The sequence below is a fragment of the Lipotes vexillifer genome, unplaced genomic scaffold (genome assembly GCF_000442215.2).
Source record: "Lipotes vexillifer unplaced genomic scaffold, Lipotes_vexillifer_v1.1 scaffold1775, whole genome shotgun sequence".
Taxonomy (NCBI): domain Eukaryota; kingdom Metazoa; phylum Chordata; class Mammalia; order Artiodactyla; family Lipotidae; genus Lipotes; species Lipotes vexillifer.
Window position 1 is genome coordinate 60,649 of NW_006780221.1, and position 18,947 is coordinate 79,595.

The 18,947-nt window shown below is 40.3% G+C and overlaps 1 protein-coding gene across 1 annotated transcript in view; it reads right to left on the reverse strand.

Annotated features, from left to right (window-relative positions):
- Positions 1-18,104, reverse strand: part of CFAP54 (cilia and flagella associated protein 54) — a gene marked incomplete at its 3' end in the record, with an annotated part of 65,512 nt that extends 47,408 nt beyond the window's left edge. The window contains exons 1-3 of the mRNA XM_007453350.1: positions 17,776-18,104; positions 9,035-9,140; positions 5,845-5,988 (exon numbers count right to left, since the gene is read on the reverse strand). Of these exons, the coding sequence (XP_007453412.1) occupies positions 5,845-5,988; positions 9,035-9,140; positions 17,776-18,104 (579 nt within the window). The remainder of the gene's footprint in view (positions 1-5,844; positions 5,989-9,034; positions 9,141-17,775) is intronic.
- Positions 18,105-18,947: the final 843 nt, after the last annotated feature.

Here is an 18,947-nt window from a genome sequence, read left to right on the forward strand (position 1 = left end):
ACCCCCACTTTCACAATGGACAGATCATCCAAAATGAAAATAAATAAGGAAACACAAGCCTTAAATGATACATTAAACAGATGGACTTAATTGATATTTACAGGACATTCCACCCAAAAACAACAGAATACACTTTCTTCTCAAGTGTTCATGGAACGTTCTTCAGAATAGATCATATCTTGGGTCACAAATCAAGCCTTGGTAAATTTAAGAAAACAGAAATTACATCAAGTATCTTTTCCAACAACGCTATGAGACTAGATATCAATTACAGGAAAAAATCTGTAAAAAATATAAACACATGGAGGCTAAACAATACACTACTAAATAACCAAGAGATCACTGAAGAAATCAAAGAGGAAATTAAAAAATACCTAGAAACAAATGACAATGAAAACACGACGACCCAAAACCTATGGGATGCAACAAAAGCAGTTCTAAGAAGGAAGTTTATAGCAATACAATCCTACCTTAAGAAACAAGAAACATCTCACATAAACAACCTAACCTTACACCTAAAGCAATTAGAGAAAGAAGAACAAAAAACCCCAAAGTTAGCAGAAGGAAAGAGATCATAAAGATCAGATCAGAAATAAATGAAAAAGAAATGAAGGAAACAATAGCAAAGATCATTTAAACTAAAAGCTGGTTCTTTGAGAAGATAAACAAAATTGATAAACCATTAGCCAGACTCATCAAGAAAAAAGGGAGAGGACTCAAATCAATAGAATTAGAAATGAAAAAGGAGAAGTAACCATTGACATTGCAGAAATACAAAGGATTATGAGATTATTACAAGCAACTATATGACAATAAAAGGGACAACCTGGAAGTAATGGACAAATTCTTAGAAAAGCACAACCTCCCAAGACTGAACCAGGAAGAAATAGACAATATAAAAAGACCAATCACAAGCACTGATATTGAAACTGTGATTAAAAATCTTCCAACAAACAAAAGTCCAGGACCAGATGGCTTCACAGGCCAATTGTATCAAACATATAGAGAAGAGCTAACACCTATCCTTCTCAAACTCTTCCAAAGTATAGCAGAGGGAGGAACACTCCAAACTCATTCTACGAGGCCACCATCACCCTGATGCCAAAACCAGACAAAGATGTCACAAAAACAGAAAACTACAGGCCAATATCACTGATGATCATAGATGCAAAAATTCTCAACAAAATACTAGCAAAGAGAATCCAACAGCACATTAAAAGGATCATACAGCATGATCAAGTGGGGTTTATCCCAGGAATGCAAGGATTCTTCAATATACGCAAATCAATGAATGTGATACACCATATTAACAGAGTAAAGGAGAAAAACCATACGATCATCTCAACAGATGCAGAAAAAGTTTTTGACAAAATTCAACACCCATTTATGATAAAAACTCTCCAGAAAGTAGGCATAGCAGGAACTTACCTCAACATAATAAAGGCCATATATGACCAACCCACAGACAACATCATTCTCCATGGTGAAAAACTGAAACCATTTCCACTAAGATCAGGAACAAGACAAGGTTGCCCACTCTCACCACTATTATTCAACATAGTTTTGGAAGTTTTAGCCACAGCAATCAGAGAAGAACAAGAAATAAAAAGAATCCAAATCAGAAAAGAAGTAAAGCTGTTACTGTTTGCAAATGACATGATACTATATACACAGAGAATCCCAAAGATGCTACCTGAAAACTACTAGAGCTCATCAATGAATTTGGTAAAGTAGCAGGACATAAAATTAATGCACAGAATTCTCTTGCATTCCTATACACTAATGATGAAAAATTTGAAAGAGAAATTAAGGAAACACTCCCATTTACCGTTGCAACAAAAAGAATAAAATACCTAGGAATAAACCTACCTAAGGAGACAAAAGACCTGCATGCAGAAAACTATAAGACACTGATGAAAGAAATTAAAACTGATACAAAGAGATGGAGAGCTATACCATGCTCTTGGATTGGAAGAATCAACACTGTGAAAATGACTATACTACCCAAAGCCATCTACAGATCCAATGCAATCCCTATCAAACTACCACTGGCATTTTTCACGGAACTAGAACAAAAAATTTCACAATTTGTATGGAAACACAGAAGACCCCGATAGCCAAAGCAATCTTGAGAACGAAAAATGGAGCTGGAGGAATCAGGCTCCCTGACTTCAGACTATAGTACAAAGCTACAGTAATCAAGACAGTATGGTAGTAGCACGAAAACAGAAATATAGATCAATGGAACAGGATAGAAAGCCCAAAGATAAACCCACACACATATGGTCACCTTATCTTTGATAAAGGAAGCAAGAATATACAATGGAGAAAGAAGTCAGCCTCTTCAGTAAGTGGTGCTGGGAAAACTGGACAGCTACATGTAAAAGAATGAAATTGGAACACTCCCTACACCATACACGAAAATAAACTCAAAATGGATTAAAGACCTAAATGTGAAGCCAGACACCATAAAACTCTTAGAGGAAAACATAGGCAGAACACTCTATGACATACATCACAGCAAGGTCCTTTTTGACCCACCTCCTAGAGAAATGGAAATAAAAACAAAAATAAACAAATGGGACCTAATGAAACTTAAAAGCTTTTGCACAGCAAAGGAAACCATAAACAAGACCAAAAGACAACCCTCAGAATGGGAGAAAATATTTGCAAACAAAGCAACTGACAAAGGATTAATCTCCAAAATATACAAGCAGCTCATGCAGCTCAATATCAAAGAAACAAACAACCCAATCCAAAAATGGGCAGAGGACCTAAATAGACATTCCTCCAAAGACGATATACAGATTGCCAACAAACATATGAAAGGATGCTCAACATCACTAATCATTAGAGAAATGCAAATCAAAACTACAGTGAGGTATCACCTCACACCGGTCAGAATGGCCATCATCAAAAAATCTACAAACAATAAATGCTGAAGAGGGTGTGGAGAAAAGGGAACCCTCTTGCACTGTTGGTGGGAATGTAAATTGATACAGCCACTATGGAGAACAGTATGGAGGTTCCTTAAAAAACTAAAAATAGAACTACCATACGACCCAGCAATCCCACTACTGGGCACATACCCTGAGAATACCATAATTCAAAAAGAGTTATATACCACAATGTTCATTGCAGCTCTATTTACAATAGCCAGGACATGGAAGCAACCTAAGTGTCCATCCACAGATGAATGGATAAAGAAGATGTGGTACATATATACAATGGAATATTATTCAGCCATAAAAAGAAACTAAATTATTTGTAGTGTGGTGGATGGACCTAGAGACTGTCATACAGAGTGAAGTAAGTTAGAAGGAGAAAAACAAATACTGTATGCTAACACATATACATTCAATCTAAAAAAAAAATTGCTGAAGAACCTAGGGGCAGGACGGGAATAAAGATGCAGACGTAGAGAATGGACTTGAGGACACGGAAAGGGGATGGGTAAGCTGGGACGAAGTGAGAGAGTGGCAGTGACATATATACACTAACAAATGTGAAATAGCTAGCTAGTGGGAAGCAGCCACATAGCACAGGGAGATCAGCTCTGTGCTTTGTGTCCACCTAGAGGGGTGGGATAGGGAGGGTGAGGAAGACACAAGAGGGAGGAGATATGGGGATATATGTTTATGTATAGCTGGTGCACTATGTTATAGAGTAGAAACTAACACACCATTGTACAGCAATTATACTCCAATAAAGATGTTAAAAAAAAAAAAAGAAGTGGGAGGTAAGAGAGCAGAAGTGGTCTGTAACAGTTTCCTGCTTGGGTTACTGGCTGGAGCCAATTATGGGAGAAAAAAAGATGAGTTCAGTTTTGGACATAACGAGTGTGAGATCTTTATGATGTTAACTGGATAGATGGGGAGTTCAGAAGAGAGATTTTGGCTAGAGAATCATCAGTACTACTGGGAGTGGAGAGTCTTAGTAACACAAATGAGCCTTACTCTACCAGGCAGACTTCCTGCTTGGATACATGTAAACTATTTCTAGCCACCATGTAGTTGGTTTCACAGCTAGGGAGGCGGAGTGGAAATGGAAGCAGAATAATTCAACAGTGTAAGAGAGAGATACGGAAGCCTGGACCAGGGTGATATAGGAGGGGCCTTAAAAATTCAAACTTTTCATTCAGCACTCTTCCCAGTGGGGCACTGAGATATCACAGTTTATAAGAAATATGGATTTGGTCATTCAGTTGGCCAAAATATATTTCTCATATGTATCTGGTCTTCATCCACAGTTCCTAGCTCTCCCAAAACCCTTGGAATTTCCTAAGTGTTAAGAGTGACAAAGATATGTTCTGCTATGTTCATGAAGTACTTTTGGAAAGTGCCTAAGGATGGAGGTTAGCTGCCTGTGGAGCCAACCATGTGATTACAGGTTTAGCACTTTCAGTCCCAGCCCCTGACCTCCGGAAGGGGGGAGGGGCTGGAAGTTGAATCTATCACCAATGGCCAATGATTCAATCAATCATGCCTATGCTACGAATCCTCCATAAAAACCCAAAAGGATGGGGTTTGGGAAGCTTCCAGGATGATGAACACGTGGAGGTGCTGGGAGAGTGGTGTGTCTGCAGAGGCCATGGAAGCCCCACACCCTTTCCCCACGCCTTGCTCTATATATCTCTTCCCTCTGGCTGTTGCTGAGTTATATTATATCCTTTTATAATAAACCTGTAATCTAGTAAGTAAAATGTTTCCACGACTTCTGTGAACCACTGGAGCAAATTATCGGGCCCAAGGAGGGGGTCGTGGGAACCTCTGATTTATAGCCAGTCAGTCAGAAGTACAGGTAATGACCTGAGCTTGCAACTGGCATCTGAAGTGGGAGGGGGTGGTTTTGTAAGACTGAACCCTTAACCTGTGGGATCTGACACTGTCTCTGGGTAGATAGTCAGAATACAGTTGAACTGTAGGACATTCACCTGGTGTCCCAAGAATTATTTGTTGGTATCAGGATGCCCACCCATCCCCACCATACAATTTAAGCACCCACTAACATTGCGCAGTATCCTCATTCATGCACCTATGTTACAGGCAAACTGAATGTGCCTTCAAAGATGCTTGAGCTTTTCTGCTCATTAAACCACATGTTGTTTCCAAGGCCTAGAATAATCATTAAATTTGGAATAACATAGCCTTGCAGTCAGACTGATTAGGGTTCAAACACCAGCTCTGCCCACTGCTTTAAGAGGGCTGGATTTCTCACTCTCCAATAAGCCACAGTTTCTTCATCTGTAAAAGAGGCATAACAGTACCCGTCTCTTAGGACTGCAATGAGGCTGCAAGATAACAATTCATATAATGCATTTAGAAGACTACCTAGCACATGGTAACTGCTCTACCAGTGACTCATTGGTAGCAATTAACATAATAATACTGGTATAGTAGAAAAAAGCATAAAATTTCTTTTGTATCAAAAGATGTTTCCTCTCCAGAGCCACTACTTATTATACTGTGTGATTAGCTTTCGTTTTCTCTCTTGTACAATAGGGATAATAACAGTATCTAACTCATAGAGTTATTGTGAGGATCCAATGTTTTCTAAAGTACTTTGTAGACTAAAAGCATTCTACCAATACTAGTTATAATAATAATAATAAATACTGTCTCCTGGATGAATAAGTGATTATAGTGACACAATCTCCAAAGCATCTTTACAAAATTTGATAAGTGCACTTTCTCATTCAGCACAGAAAATATTTATTAAGTAACTTACAGCACACAAGTAAATACCATGCTAAGCAAATGAAAGACATTTAGAAGCTGTCAAGTAAAGGACAGACTATTGCATAATCATAAATGGTAGCTATTTTAGCTACTGCTTTCATCTTACCGTATGCGCAGCACTTTTGTCTTCAAAGCCTTTTGGAAAAAAGACGCTTTTGAATTGGTTCACATCTGCTTTATTCTCGTCAAAGTTGATGCTGAACTGCTGAAGATATCTCCCATAGCACTGTAAAAGGGCCAATTTATATTCCTGAAATAAAAAGAGGACTTGATGAAGGTTTCAAAATATCACTTTGCTTATCATTATTAAAATTAAGTAATATTCATATTATTCTTAATAGTGTCAATGTTGATTATTACTATTACTGCTATTACTATCACCATGACACCATTATCACTATTTCCAAACACAAACTTAACAGACACTGTGCTTGGCAATGCATGTGCATTATTTCATTTAATTCTCCTCACAACAAGCCAATTGTGAGATGAGACCATCATGACCTCAAAGATGGGAATATTCACCAGGGCACTGTGTGTGGTAATAACCTGGATATACTCAAAAACCAAAGGTTTAACCTCAACAGATCATGGTAACCCACAAACTCAGTGAGAGAGGTAAAGGAGTTGTATAACCAGCCCTGCTTCTCTGATACCTCCTAAGCTCCAAAAAAGAAAGAGTAGGAGAGGGCAGAAAGGGAGGGACAAAAGGGGGAAGGAGGGAGAAAAGAAGGGAGGGAGAAAAAAGGAAGGAAGGAAAGAAAGAAGGGAGAGGAGAAAAATGCAGGGAATGAGCTGGCTCATCTGTCGACAGTCTCTTAAATTATATCAGGACGAATTAAAAATGTCTGAGCTGCTATGATTCTTGTTAGCTCTAATTCATGCTTACATTCCAATTACAAAGTCAGATGCCTCATTCCTGAAGCCCACGGGGCACAGTTGACCTGGAGAGTTTCAGGGCGGTGGATGTGAGCAGGGTTTTACATATGACTCAGCTGCAACCCTTTCTCTGCTTCCTCCCCTGCAACTGTGTTTCCAGGAAAAACAGCTGCCCTGGGTGTGAACTGCCTATTGGGTGACCTCGCCCCTCAGGAGGCACCACAGTCAAACGCTGTTTTGTTTCTATTGACTTGTTTGTTACTTGCTCACTAATTAATTCTGAATCTTTTCGCTCTAATTTGATTCACATAATGAATTCAAATCTAGGTTCAAAACAAGCGTGGTCCAAGAAGATGAGTTCTACTGTAACTAAAATAAAACTAGATTCTAGAAACCAGAGTAACCACTCAAGTTTGTTTCCAGGATTACAAATACCTTTACCGGCCCACTTTCCCAACACTGAAAAGTAGTTAAAAAACCTTTTCTTTGTTCCTCTAAGTAAATTTGTAAATATCTTACCTGAAATATTCTGAATCCTTAGCCACTATCCAACATCAACTTGCTTTATCAACCTGTAAAATGCTCCTTCCTCTTCCCTCCACCCACCTGGATACTCCTCAAACCACCCCAAAATGGGCTGTGTATCACCAGCTTCTTATTATGTTGAGAAGAAGCATAAAAAATAGGGGGGGGGGGCACACCTCTAATTCTGGTCAAAACTATTATTCCACTTCACATGAATATAGCTTACAAGTTGGATCTCACCTGGGGCTTTTTTCTGTGGTTTTCCAAACTCCGTATGGTCCAATTACTTGGAGCTAAGATGATTCTCTAATTTGGGCAGCAGAAAATATATCTTAGTGCTTCCTTATGAAAGTTCCTCCTCATCTTAGCCTCTATTTGGTAACTTTCCCTCCCAGACCAAAAACATTCAAGTCCAGAAAATAGAAATGGAGGAGGGAAATGAAGCTGAGAAACTGTAGATTGAGGAGACTTGAAACTGCCCCCACGGAGTTAACAGCTCATAACAAATAGAAATTCGTAAGCTTGTCTTACAGAACAGATAAGGGAACGGCTTGGTAAAACCCCTTTGTTTGTGAACTACCTTCACTGATTAAGCCTGCTGTAGTTTTGTTTTGTTTTTTCCTCTTTCTTTTCTCCTCTCTTAAATTACATAACTTCCCAGCTTCACTCAGCTCAGCTGTTTCACAGTAACTTAGAGTCACCTCTTGCCACTGCGAGCCGGCTGGGGCTGGTTGGGACCACAGACCCTAGAACTGGGCCTGCGCAGGTGTCCCTGGCACGGCCTTTTGACGTCAGAGGCTGGAAAACTCCGCCCTCCGGTCCTGCTAAACGCCTCCATTTTGAATACACAGAAGCACATAGCCCAGATGCACCTGCGCAGAACACCGACTACCTCACCATTTTCCCTACCTCCAGTCATCTTTCCCCATGCCTGAAACCACTCTGCTTATATCTCGTAAATATCCCAACTCCCTCGCCTTAGGGGAGGCGGATCTGAGACTCGTTCTTCGCTTGGCTGCCTTGTGAATAAACTTTCTCTGCTGCAAACCTCAGCGGCTCAGCTTTTGGCTCTCTCTGCATGGGGAATATGGACCTGGCTCGGCAACAGACTGAATACTGCTGGTGTCTGGCGTAAAATCACTTTGTATAAAATAACTCTTGGTCCAAGGATCCCACGTGTGCCAAAGGCTCATATGTAATTTGAAATAATTTGGGCCTGTGCCAGACCTTGGGGGAAAATTCACATTTTCGTTCACTGAAAACCCAGCCATGGTGTGGTCTTACCAAACTAAGTCCATGAATCCACAGCAATCCAATACTTCCGCATTGATATAGAACTAGAAGAAGGGCACAAACTCGGTTGGAATACAACACTGAGCCAAGAAACAGGGTATGTATGGAATGACCGCTGTAATTACTGATACATACAGCAAAATGTAAAGAAGGAGCTGAAAGTCATTAAAACAAGGCACCTGGAAGCAAGCAACATAGCAGCAAGGCCAGGAGCTATGAGAGTTGTCTGCTGGGCAAGGCCAGCCATGTGAAAAACAACAGGAAGTGGTGTCTGGGCTCCTTTGTGTAAGGTAGGAACATGATGACTCAGCATTTCCTGTCGGGCGCCTACCACACCCTCTGTTAACTAGGGGCTGTGCTTATGCTCCGCCAACCGTCTTTCTGTTCAGGAATCTCTCACCTCTGGAGAATCCCAGCCACAAAATTTTAGAGTGAACACTTTTTTGGCTACTGTGCCTCGTTAAAATTTGTATGTATTCCCTTATATATTTCTAAGAAAAAAAAATCAAATCATTTAAATAGGAATGGTATCAAATCAAAAAGATAATAATTAGCCAAATGAGTTTCATTTGGGCTCTTTCTACTCCGGAGGTACTTACTTTCATTTCACAAAGTCTATCTCCAACCTTCAGAAGCTTTTCGTTGAAATAGGCAGCTGGCAGCCGGGGGGCGTATTTGGTCCAGATATTAAACAAAGAGGTGGCACTGTAAAAATCATAAAGTAAAATGATATCCTCAAAGTCAGCCGGAAACCTAAATTAGAAAGCAATCCTTTAAAACTTACCTTGTGCTCTTTTTTTTTTAAGTATTCAGGTGGGTTTTTTAAATAAATTTTTTATTTATTTTTGGCGCGTTGGGTCTTCCTTGCTTAGCACAGGCTTTCTCTAGTTGCGGCGAGCAGGGATTGGGGGCTGTTCTCCGTTGTGGTGCGTGGGCTTCTCATTGCGGTGGCTTCTCGTTGTGGAGCAGGGGCTCTAGGCGCCCGGGCTTCAGTAGTTGTGGTTCGTGGACTCTAGAGCGCAGGCTCAGTAGTTGTGGTGCACAGGCTTAGTTGCTCAGTGGCATGTGGTATCTTCCCAGACCACGGCTTGAACCCGTGTACCCTGCATTGGCAGGCGGATTCTTAACCACTGTGGCACCAGGGAAGTCCATGCTCTTTTTAATGTGCTTTATTGTTAATGTCTAATTATTGATAAACGTAATTATGGTTAAAAGTATTATTTCCTTTATACCAAGCACTGATAGTTCTTTATATGCATTTTTAATGATTTTATTTTTTTAATTTTACTATTTTTTATTGGGGTATAGTTGATTTATAATATTATATAAGTTTTAGATGTACAACATAGTGATTCACAATTTTTAAAGGCTATACTCCATTTATAGTTATTATCAAATATTGACTATACTTCCTGTGCTGTACAATATATACTTGTAGCTTATTTATTTTATACATAGTAGTTTGTACCTCTTAATCCCCTACCTCCATCTTTCCCCTCCCCCCTTCTAGAACAAACCACTAGTTCTCTATGTCTGGGAGTCCATTTCTTTTTGGTTATATTCACTAGTTTGTTGTATTTTTTAGATTCCACGTATAAGTGATATCATACAGTATTCGTCATTCTCTGTCTGACTTCTTTCACCTAGCATAATGCCCTCCAAGTCTATCCATGTTGTTGCAAATGGCAAGATTTTATTCTTTGTTATGGCTGAGTAATATTCCATGGTGCACGTGCATGCATGTGCGTGTGTGTGTGTATCACATCTTCTTTATCCATTCATCTGTTGAAGGACACAGGTTGTTTCCACATCTTAGCTATTATAAATACTGCTGCTATGAACATTGGGACTATACTCTTTGTATGCATTTTTTAAAATTGACTTTATTTTTTACAGTAGTTCTAAGTCCACAGAAAAACTGAGCAGAAAGTATAGAGATTCCCTGTATACCACCGTCTCCCGCACAGGCACAGCCTTCTCCATTATCAACATCACCCACCAAAGTGGTACATTTGTTAACCATTAATGAACCTACACTGACACATCATTATCATCCAGTGTCCATAGTTTACATTAGTGTATATCCTTGGTGTTGTCCATTCTATGGGTTTGGACAAAAGTATAATGACATGTATCCACCATTGTATCATACAGAGTAGTTTCACTGCCCTAAAAATCGTCTGTGCTCTGCCTGTTCATCACTCCCTCCCCACTAACCCCAGGCAACCATTGAACTTTTTACTCTCTCCATAGCTTTGCCTTTTTCAAAATGTCATATAGTTGGAATCATATATATGTAGCATTTTCAGATTGGCTTCTTTCACTTAGTAATCTGCATGTAAGATTCACCCATGTTTTTTCCATGGCTTGATAGCTCATTTCATTTTAGCATTGAATAATATTCCATTGTCTGTATATACCACAGTTTATCAGTTTACTTACTGAGAGACATCTTGTTTGCATCCAAGTCTTAGCAATTTGAGTAAAGCTGCTATTAACATCTATGTGCAGATTTTCATATGGACATAAGTTTTCAACTCCTTTGGGTAAATACCAAGGATCACAACTGCTGGATTATATGGTAAGAGTGTGTTTAGTTTTGTAAGAAAACATCAAGCTGTCTTCAAAAGTGGCTGTACCTCTTTGCATCTCCACCAGCAGTGAATGAGAATTTTCCTGTTGACCCACATCCTTGTCAGCATTTGGTGTTCTCATTGTTCTGGATTTTGGTCATTCCAATAGGTGTGTAGTGGTATCTCGTTGTTTTAACTTGCATCTTCCTGATAACATATGATTTAGAGCATCTTTTCATATATGTATTTGCCATTTGTGTATCTTCCTTGGGTAGATGTCTGTTACGGTTTTTGGCTCGTTTTTTAAATTAGGTTGTTTGTTTTCCTAATGCTGAGTTTCTAGAGTTCTATGTATATTTTGGATAGTAGTCCTATCAGATATGTCTTTTGCAAGTATTTTCTCCCAGTCTGTGGCTTGGCTTTCATTCGCTTGACAGTCTCCTTCACAGGGCAGAAAATTTTAATTTTAATGAAGTCCATTTTATCAGTTCTTTCATGGATCATGCCTTTGGTGTTGTATCTTAAAAGTCATTGCCAAACCCATGGTCATCTAGATTTCTCCTACATTATCTTCTGGGAGTTTTACAGCATTGCATTTTACATTTAGATTTGTGATCCATTTTGAGTTAATTTTGGGGAAGGGTGTGAAAGTCTGTGTCTAGGTTCAATTTTTCACATGTGCATGTCCAGTTGTTCCAGCACCATTGTTAAAAAGACTGTCTTTGCTCCATTATATTGCCATTACTCCTTTGTGAAAGACCAGTTGGCTATATTCATGTCAGTCTAGGCTTTTTATTCTGTGCCTTTGATCTATCTGTACATTCTTTCGCCGCACCACGCTGTCTTGGTTAGTGTAGCTTTACAGTAAGTCTTGAAGTCACAGGTGCTGTCAGTCCCCCAACTTTATTCTTCTTCAATATTGTTTTGCCTATCCTGGGTCTTTTGCCAACATGAATATTTTTCATTTCATTTTCATAACAACTGAGACGGGTAATATTAGTATCCAAAATATACAGTTGATGAAACTGAGGCAGGGTGCATCTATGCTCGTAGCCAGTATATTACTGGGCCTTCCAGTCCTCTGGAATATGAATGCCCTGAGGGCAAGGACCTCATGTATATTATTCATTGCCCAGCCCCCAAGAGTAGTGAATGTCTAGTATATGTCAGTACTCAATACATACTTGTTGAAAGAATGAATGAATGAATATAGACGACTAGGGAAAATAATTCCTTGTTCTTATTTTTTTTTGCTTTTCTATAGAGAGTTCCAGGGTTCAAATACCCAGTCAGTTTAGGGCTATGCTTCCTACATGGTTTCTGATCAGAATTCAAAGGGTAGCAGATCACTGCCTGTTTTGTTCACTCATTTAGTTAATATTTACTCCTTCCCCCTCTCTCAGAAATTATTAATACTGCTAGGAAAAATCCAAATTTCTCTTAGCAGTCGCCCAATCCTATCTCATAAATTTCTAGAAAAGAATGGTGTTATGGACTGAATGTGTGCATGCCCTCAAAATTCATATGTTGAAGCCCTAATCCACAGTGTAGCTGTATTTGGAGAGGGAGACTCTAAGGAAGTAATTAAGGTTAACTGAGGTCATAAGGGTGGGGCCCTAGTCCGCTGGGATTAATCCATTCTAAAAAGAGACACCAGAGAGCTTGTTCTCTCTCTCTCTCCCTCTCCCTCTTTCTCTCTCTTTCTCTCTCTCTCTAACACCGCCACCCCCCAGCCCCGTCTCTGTCTCTCTGTGCTTGCACAGAGGAAAGGCTATATGAGAACAAAGTGGACATCTGCAAGCCAGGAAGAGAGCTCTCACCAGAAACTGATCCTGCCAGACCCTTGTCTGGGACTTTTAGCCTCCAGATCTGTGAGAAAACAAACTTCTGTTGCTTAAGCCACCCAGTCTATGGCATTTTGTTATGGCAGCCCAAACTGACTAATTAGTAATTACTAGTTAGTAGTTAGTAGCCCAAGCTGACTAATACAGACAGGAAGCTAAACTTAAGGACTGAAGATGGCTCTAGTATCCATATTTACCATGTACATGTTGGAGTATTAATGGAACAACCTCAACAAAAACATGTCAATTAATTCATTCAGGTAATTAAATGATAATGACTGAGTGACAAGGGAAGAGGGGGTACAGGGTATTCCTACCTTCATGGACTGATTAATAATATTTAGGAGTAGGAAAATATATACATGTACCATGTAGTAAATAACCGTGCCAAATAAAGAGTGTGGCAAATACAGCCCATAGAAGTTCAAAAAGGTAAATGTGTTTTGCTTTGTTTGTTTGTTTTACCCTTTTCACGTTCATTTGCTGCTTCATGAAATGCTATAGTATTAGAATAAATATAACGAATCCAAGAAATTCACCAAGTCTTGATAGACTTCTTAAATTATTGTAGATGAAAGAATTAATTCTTCCAAACCTTACAGATGAGATAATGATGAGTAGGCTTGTTACTCATAAAAGAAAAATACCAGCTTTGTTAAATCAATCAAGCTTATATAATAAGAGAATTTTTTTTTTTAAGTGTACCATAAGTTGAAGTTAAGACTGCTCATTGGGAATGGCTTACATAATAATTAAATAAGGAAAATATAATACATACTATGTAATGTACATCATTTAAGAAAAGAATGTCAATATATTTTGGTTTGCTATTTGATTATAGCTGCTGTTGGATACTTAGAATTTTCTAAAACAAAAGTCATAACTGTATAAACAGAATATCAAATTTTATGTGCTTATAACAAAAGCATACCTTTAAAATATATCACACTCTAAATTTAAGGACATTGCTGATATGATCAAAATCTATATTTTAGGGGCTTCCCTGGTGGCGCAGTGGTTGGGAGTCCGCCTGCCGATGCAGGGGACGCGGGTTCGTGCCCCGGTCCTGGAGGATCCCACATGCCACGGAGCAGCTGGGCCCATGAGCCATGGCCACTGGGCCTGCGCGTCCGGAGTCTGTGCTCCGCAACGGGAGAGGCCACAGCAGTGAGAGGCCTGCGTACCGCAAAAAAAAAAAATCTATATTTTAGATAAAACGAATTTTTATGCTTACAGCAGTTCCTATAGTTATAAAAAGAAACAATTTTGGATTTTAAAAAATAACCATCTGTCAAATATGTTATAAAAGCAACTCCTACATCCTGTACTCCTAACTGGTCTCCACATTGCCATCATTGCCCCATTTGGACAAAGTCACCAAAATATTTTAAAACAAAAATCACATAAGGTTAATTCTTTGCCAAAAACTAGGCAATGGTCTCCCGTTGCATTTGGAATAAATGCAGACTCTATAACTGGCCTCTAAAACCTTCCACAGCCCTACCTACTCCTCTAATCTCATCTCATACCACTGCACCCACACTTTCCACACTGTGCTAGACTGGCCTCTGTCCATTCCTCCAAAGGCCCCCGACTCTTTCCTGCCAAGATCGTCCCACGTGCTTGTTCCCTCTGTTTATCCTCTCTCCTTGCTGGTTGACTGCCAGGCGCGGGCTTTCTCTAGTTGTGGCGAGCAGGGGCTACTCTTCATTGCGGTGTGAGGGCTTCTCATTGTGGTGGCTTCTCGTTGCAGAGCACAGGCTCTAGGCGCTCGGGCTTCAGCAGCTGTGGCACACGGGCTCAGCAGTTGTGGCTCGTGGGCTCTAGAGCACAGGCTCCGTAGTTGTGGCGCACGGGCTTAGTTGCTCCGTGGCATGTGGAATCTTCCTGGACCAGGGCTCGAACCCGTGTCCCCTACATTGGCAGGCAGATTCTTAACCACTGTGCCACCAGGGAAGCCCTACTGCCAGCATCCTTCTAATCTCAGCTTAATGTCACCTCCCTCATCATTCCTTTGAAGGCAGGTCTCCGCTGTGTTGCCGTTAAGCCTGTGCTCAAGTGTTATCTACTCCAACCACCTTATTGAAAATTGCAACCTCCTGTCTCCCACTCCATAACCCTTCCTCTCTTTTTCTCCCTAGCATTTATCATTTTCTAGGTCACCATGAAATTACTTCTTTTATATGTTTATTGTCTATTTACCCCTCTAGAATATAAGCACCAAGAGAGCAGGGATTTTTGTCTGGTTCATTGCTGTATCCCCAGCACTTAGTGCAATACCTGGCACATATAAGCTCTCAGTAGCTTCTTCATAGCCCTTGTTTGTGTGTTAACTTAGTGACTCTCCCTCTCTCTATGAGCACAGATTCCCATATCTATTTTGTTTATCACTGTATAACCCATGACTAGTGCAAGCCCTGGCATATAGTAGGCACTCAATAAGAAATTATTCTATAAATAAATGGCTAAATATGTAAGAGGTTAGATGGCAAAGGTCCATGTCAATCAATGTTTGTGACTCTCTGTTTAAAGATGGGGCAGATACTGTATTTACCAGTTGACCCAGGTCTACAATTATTGAGAATGCAAGGACAATTCTTGAATTTTCAATGCCAAATATTCACTGAATGTTCACTATGTCCCAACCCTCAGGGTAGGTATTAGAGCAATGAAAAAGAGGCTCATCGTCATCAGGGAGCTTACACATTCTAATCAGGGAGATAGACAGTACACAAGAAAAGAAATAAATACAAGTATAAATTGATGGGTGAACCTGCATTTGATATGAAAGGCCACTCTAAGGAGGTAACAACTGAGCTAAGACCTGAAAGAAGAGAAGGAGCCAGATATTTGAAAAGTTAAAAAAAGAACATTTCAGACAAAGGAGGCATCAATTATAAAGTCCCTGGGGTGAGAAACAGAAGGATCTGTTTCCCTATAATGTCCTGAGACAGAAGTGAGGGATGAGCTGAGATGAGAGAGGCAGGCAAGGCCAGAGCCTCAGACCCTGAAAGACACCAGAAGTAGTCTTAATTTTATTCTAAAAGCAAAGGGAAACACAAGTCTTGAGATAGGGGAGTGGATGATTTATTTATAAAGGTTACCCTGACTGCTATGTGAAGGATAGATTTGAGACTCAAGTAGCTGCAGGGAAAATTTGAGATGGTGATGGTTTGAACTGGAATGTTGGTAGTGGAGATGGGAAGATAAACTGCTATCGAAGGCACCAAAACAGAAACATTTTCAATATAAATGTATGCAGCTTAGCTACGTAATGTGCTTTCCTTAGTCAATTCTTGGTTCTCATCTTACTTGGCCCATCAGCATGATTTGCCACAGTTGATTGATCATTCCTTCCTTCTTAAAACACTTTCTCTACTTGGCTTCCAGTACACCACACACTTACTGGTTTTCCTCTACCTCTTTAGCCGCTCCTTCTTAGTCTCTGTCAGTTTCTTCTTATCTTCCCAACTTGTCAATGTTGGAGGGTCCCAGGGTTAAGTCCATGGACCCTCCTCTTCTCCATCTATGCTCCCTCCCTTAGCTATTCCATCAAATGTCAAAGCTTAAATATCATCAACATGCTGATGAATCCCAGTGTACTTCTCCTCTGACCTCCAGGCTCAAATGTCCAACTACCTACATAATAGCTCTGCCTGGATGGTGAATTACATCTCAATCTTAATATATCTAAAAACTAAACTCTTCATCTCCCTCACTTCTGCCCAAAACCTGTCCTTCCCACAGTCACAATACAATCCCACTCCAGGACCTTTACACTTGCCAGTCTCCCTGTGTGGCCGACTCTTTCTACAGAAATCCTCATCACTTACTACCATAACATCTTCTCATCTTTCTCAAAGGTCACTTTTCCTGACTTTCCTTGACCATGCTCCCTGCCATCCCATTTTAAATTATAACACCCATCTGATATCCTCATCTTCCTCCCTGCTCTAGTTTTCTCCCTAGCACTTATCTCCTTGTAAAATAATTTCCTTACGTATTTGTTTAGTGGCTGTCTGTAGTCACAAAAATACATGCTCCATGAGGCTATGAATTTGTATATCTTTTAACTTGATGTTTTCCTAGTTCCTGGAATAGAACCTGATATTTAGGAGGTGCTCAATAAATATGTAGTTAAAAGCATGAATGAATAATAAACATAAGTTAAAACTATTTCTTCATATTAAATACATGGATGAAAAATATAAGATGAAGCTATTGGCTATTCTGGTATTCTTTGCCACTTGTCTGCATTTCTGGCTGTTCAGTTTGCAGTGTGTTTTGACTGGGAAATAAAGATGGTAACGCAAACAGGAAAGAACCTTAAAAACAGGTAGTCTGCAGTTCAAGATAACAACATGGTGATGGAATCCAAAAAAAGGCAAACGTGCAAAATGAGTCACAAAATCAAGAAAGTCACTGTGATCCTAGTAACAATATAAAAAGGAATAAAGTACAAATGTTCACAGAATGACATACTTCATGGCATCAAGAATTAACTTTTTCATGAACCTGAGCTACCTCAAAGTTATTCCTTTTCCTCCATATACAAAATTGTACCCACAACATGGAAAGTTGTGAAAACTGTGAGTGAGCCAAAAATTTATTGGCGTGGATTAGCAATTAGAAGACACTCAGAAACAGAAATGGTGAGTTATGAAACATTTCTTTGTTGATTTTTATTCTGACCCGAGCAGGAAGCCAAGATACATTTACCAGGAATTAAGGATTGTAATAGCGATGAGTCTCCACTTCTTAAATTTTGTTTATATGTCCAGGGCCCTTTGGCCAAGTTCTGACTCCGTAACACTGACCCAGCTCTGGGACCACCACCTGCATCCTCAAAAGCATCTCCTCCTTTGGCCCCGGGAGTTGCCCTTCTCCAGACAGCGCCCGCCCCAGAGCCCTGCCTCTGCTTACCAACGCCGGTGGAACTCATGCTCCTGTTCCTCCGTTGTAGCTAAAGCCTTCTTTCTCTTCATAAAGCCTAGCAACTCCTGGATCTCCTTCTCACAGGAGGCCAGGAGTGGGTTTTTAGCGTCCAGCGGCCCATAAAACACTGCGAGGGGCAACAAGTCCTCGCGGCAGGTCGAGCGAGGCAGTGGGCTGAGAGAGCTCGCCTTTGACTCCGGGGGGAACTTTGAGATCGCAGTCGAGGTCGGGGGCGGGGTCGGCGGCGGTCCTGGCGGCGACACAGATGTGGGAGACACGTTGGATGGAGAGGTCGAACAGGTGCCTTGAGCGGCCATGTTGACCAGACCGAGGCCTGACCAAGAGTGTGTGTACACGCGGTTGCCTGGCGACAGTCTCGTGGCAACCAGGCATCCCACGCGCTCTCGGGAAAACACAGCGGCCCCTGGAGGGCAAAGGAAGAAAAAACCCGGTCCAGAAAGCAATGTTGCTCCTGAGGTGCTTTTGCTCTCTGGCTCATCGCTGTATGAGATGAGAAAGGAGAGAAGGTTCTGGGCAGAGAGCGAATAGGAGTGCCAGAAACTTAGGATCACAAATCCAAACTATACTTTTTCCATTTCGACTACTTAATAATGTTGGTCTTTAATATGTACCAGGCATTGTTCTAAGCATTTGGAACATAATCTCATTTACTTCATTTAATCATCGTTATAGCTTTACAATTTAGGATATTATTAGTATCTCCATTTCACAGTTTAAGAAACCAGAGTTTAGGGAGGTTAGTCATTTGACCGTGGTCAGAGTAAACCGTAGGGTCAGGGACCAGGTCTCAGCCTTCTGACTCCCAAGCCTGTGCTCAAAATGAACAGGCTATGTTGACCATCCCCCAAGACTAAGCTTAACAGTCGAATTGAAATTAGGGTAATATCTGACAGCAGTTTAAGAATGAAGTGCATGCAACTGATCCATTCTGGTCGCTCTTTTTGGACCCTGAGGTCTGTAACTGCGGATGATTTTGGTGTCTAGTAGTTACAATTACTCTATGTTTATTCATTTGTATTTCAGCTTTATCCTAATTATCACTATATTCTAAATTCATGAGCATTTTACTCAGCCTTAACCTTTGGACATTAATGTGTACTAATGCTTGAAGTGTTAACTCTCTAAAGACATTTGCATTT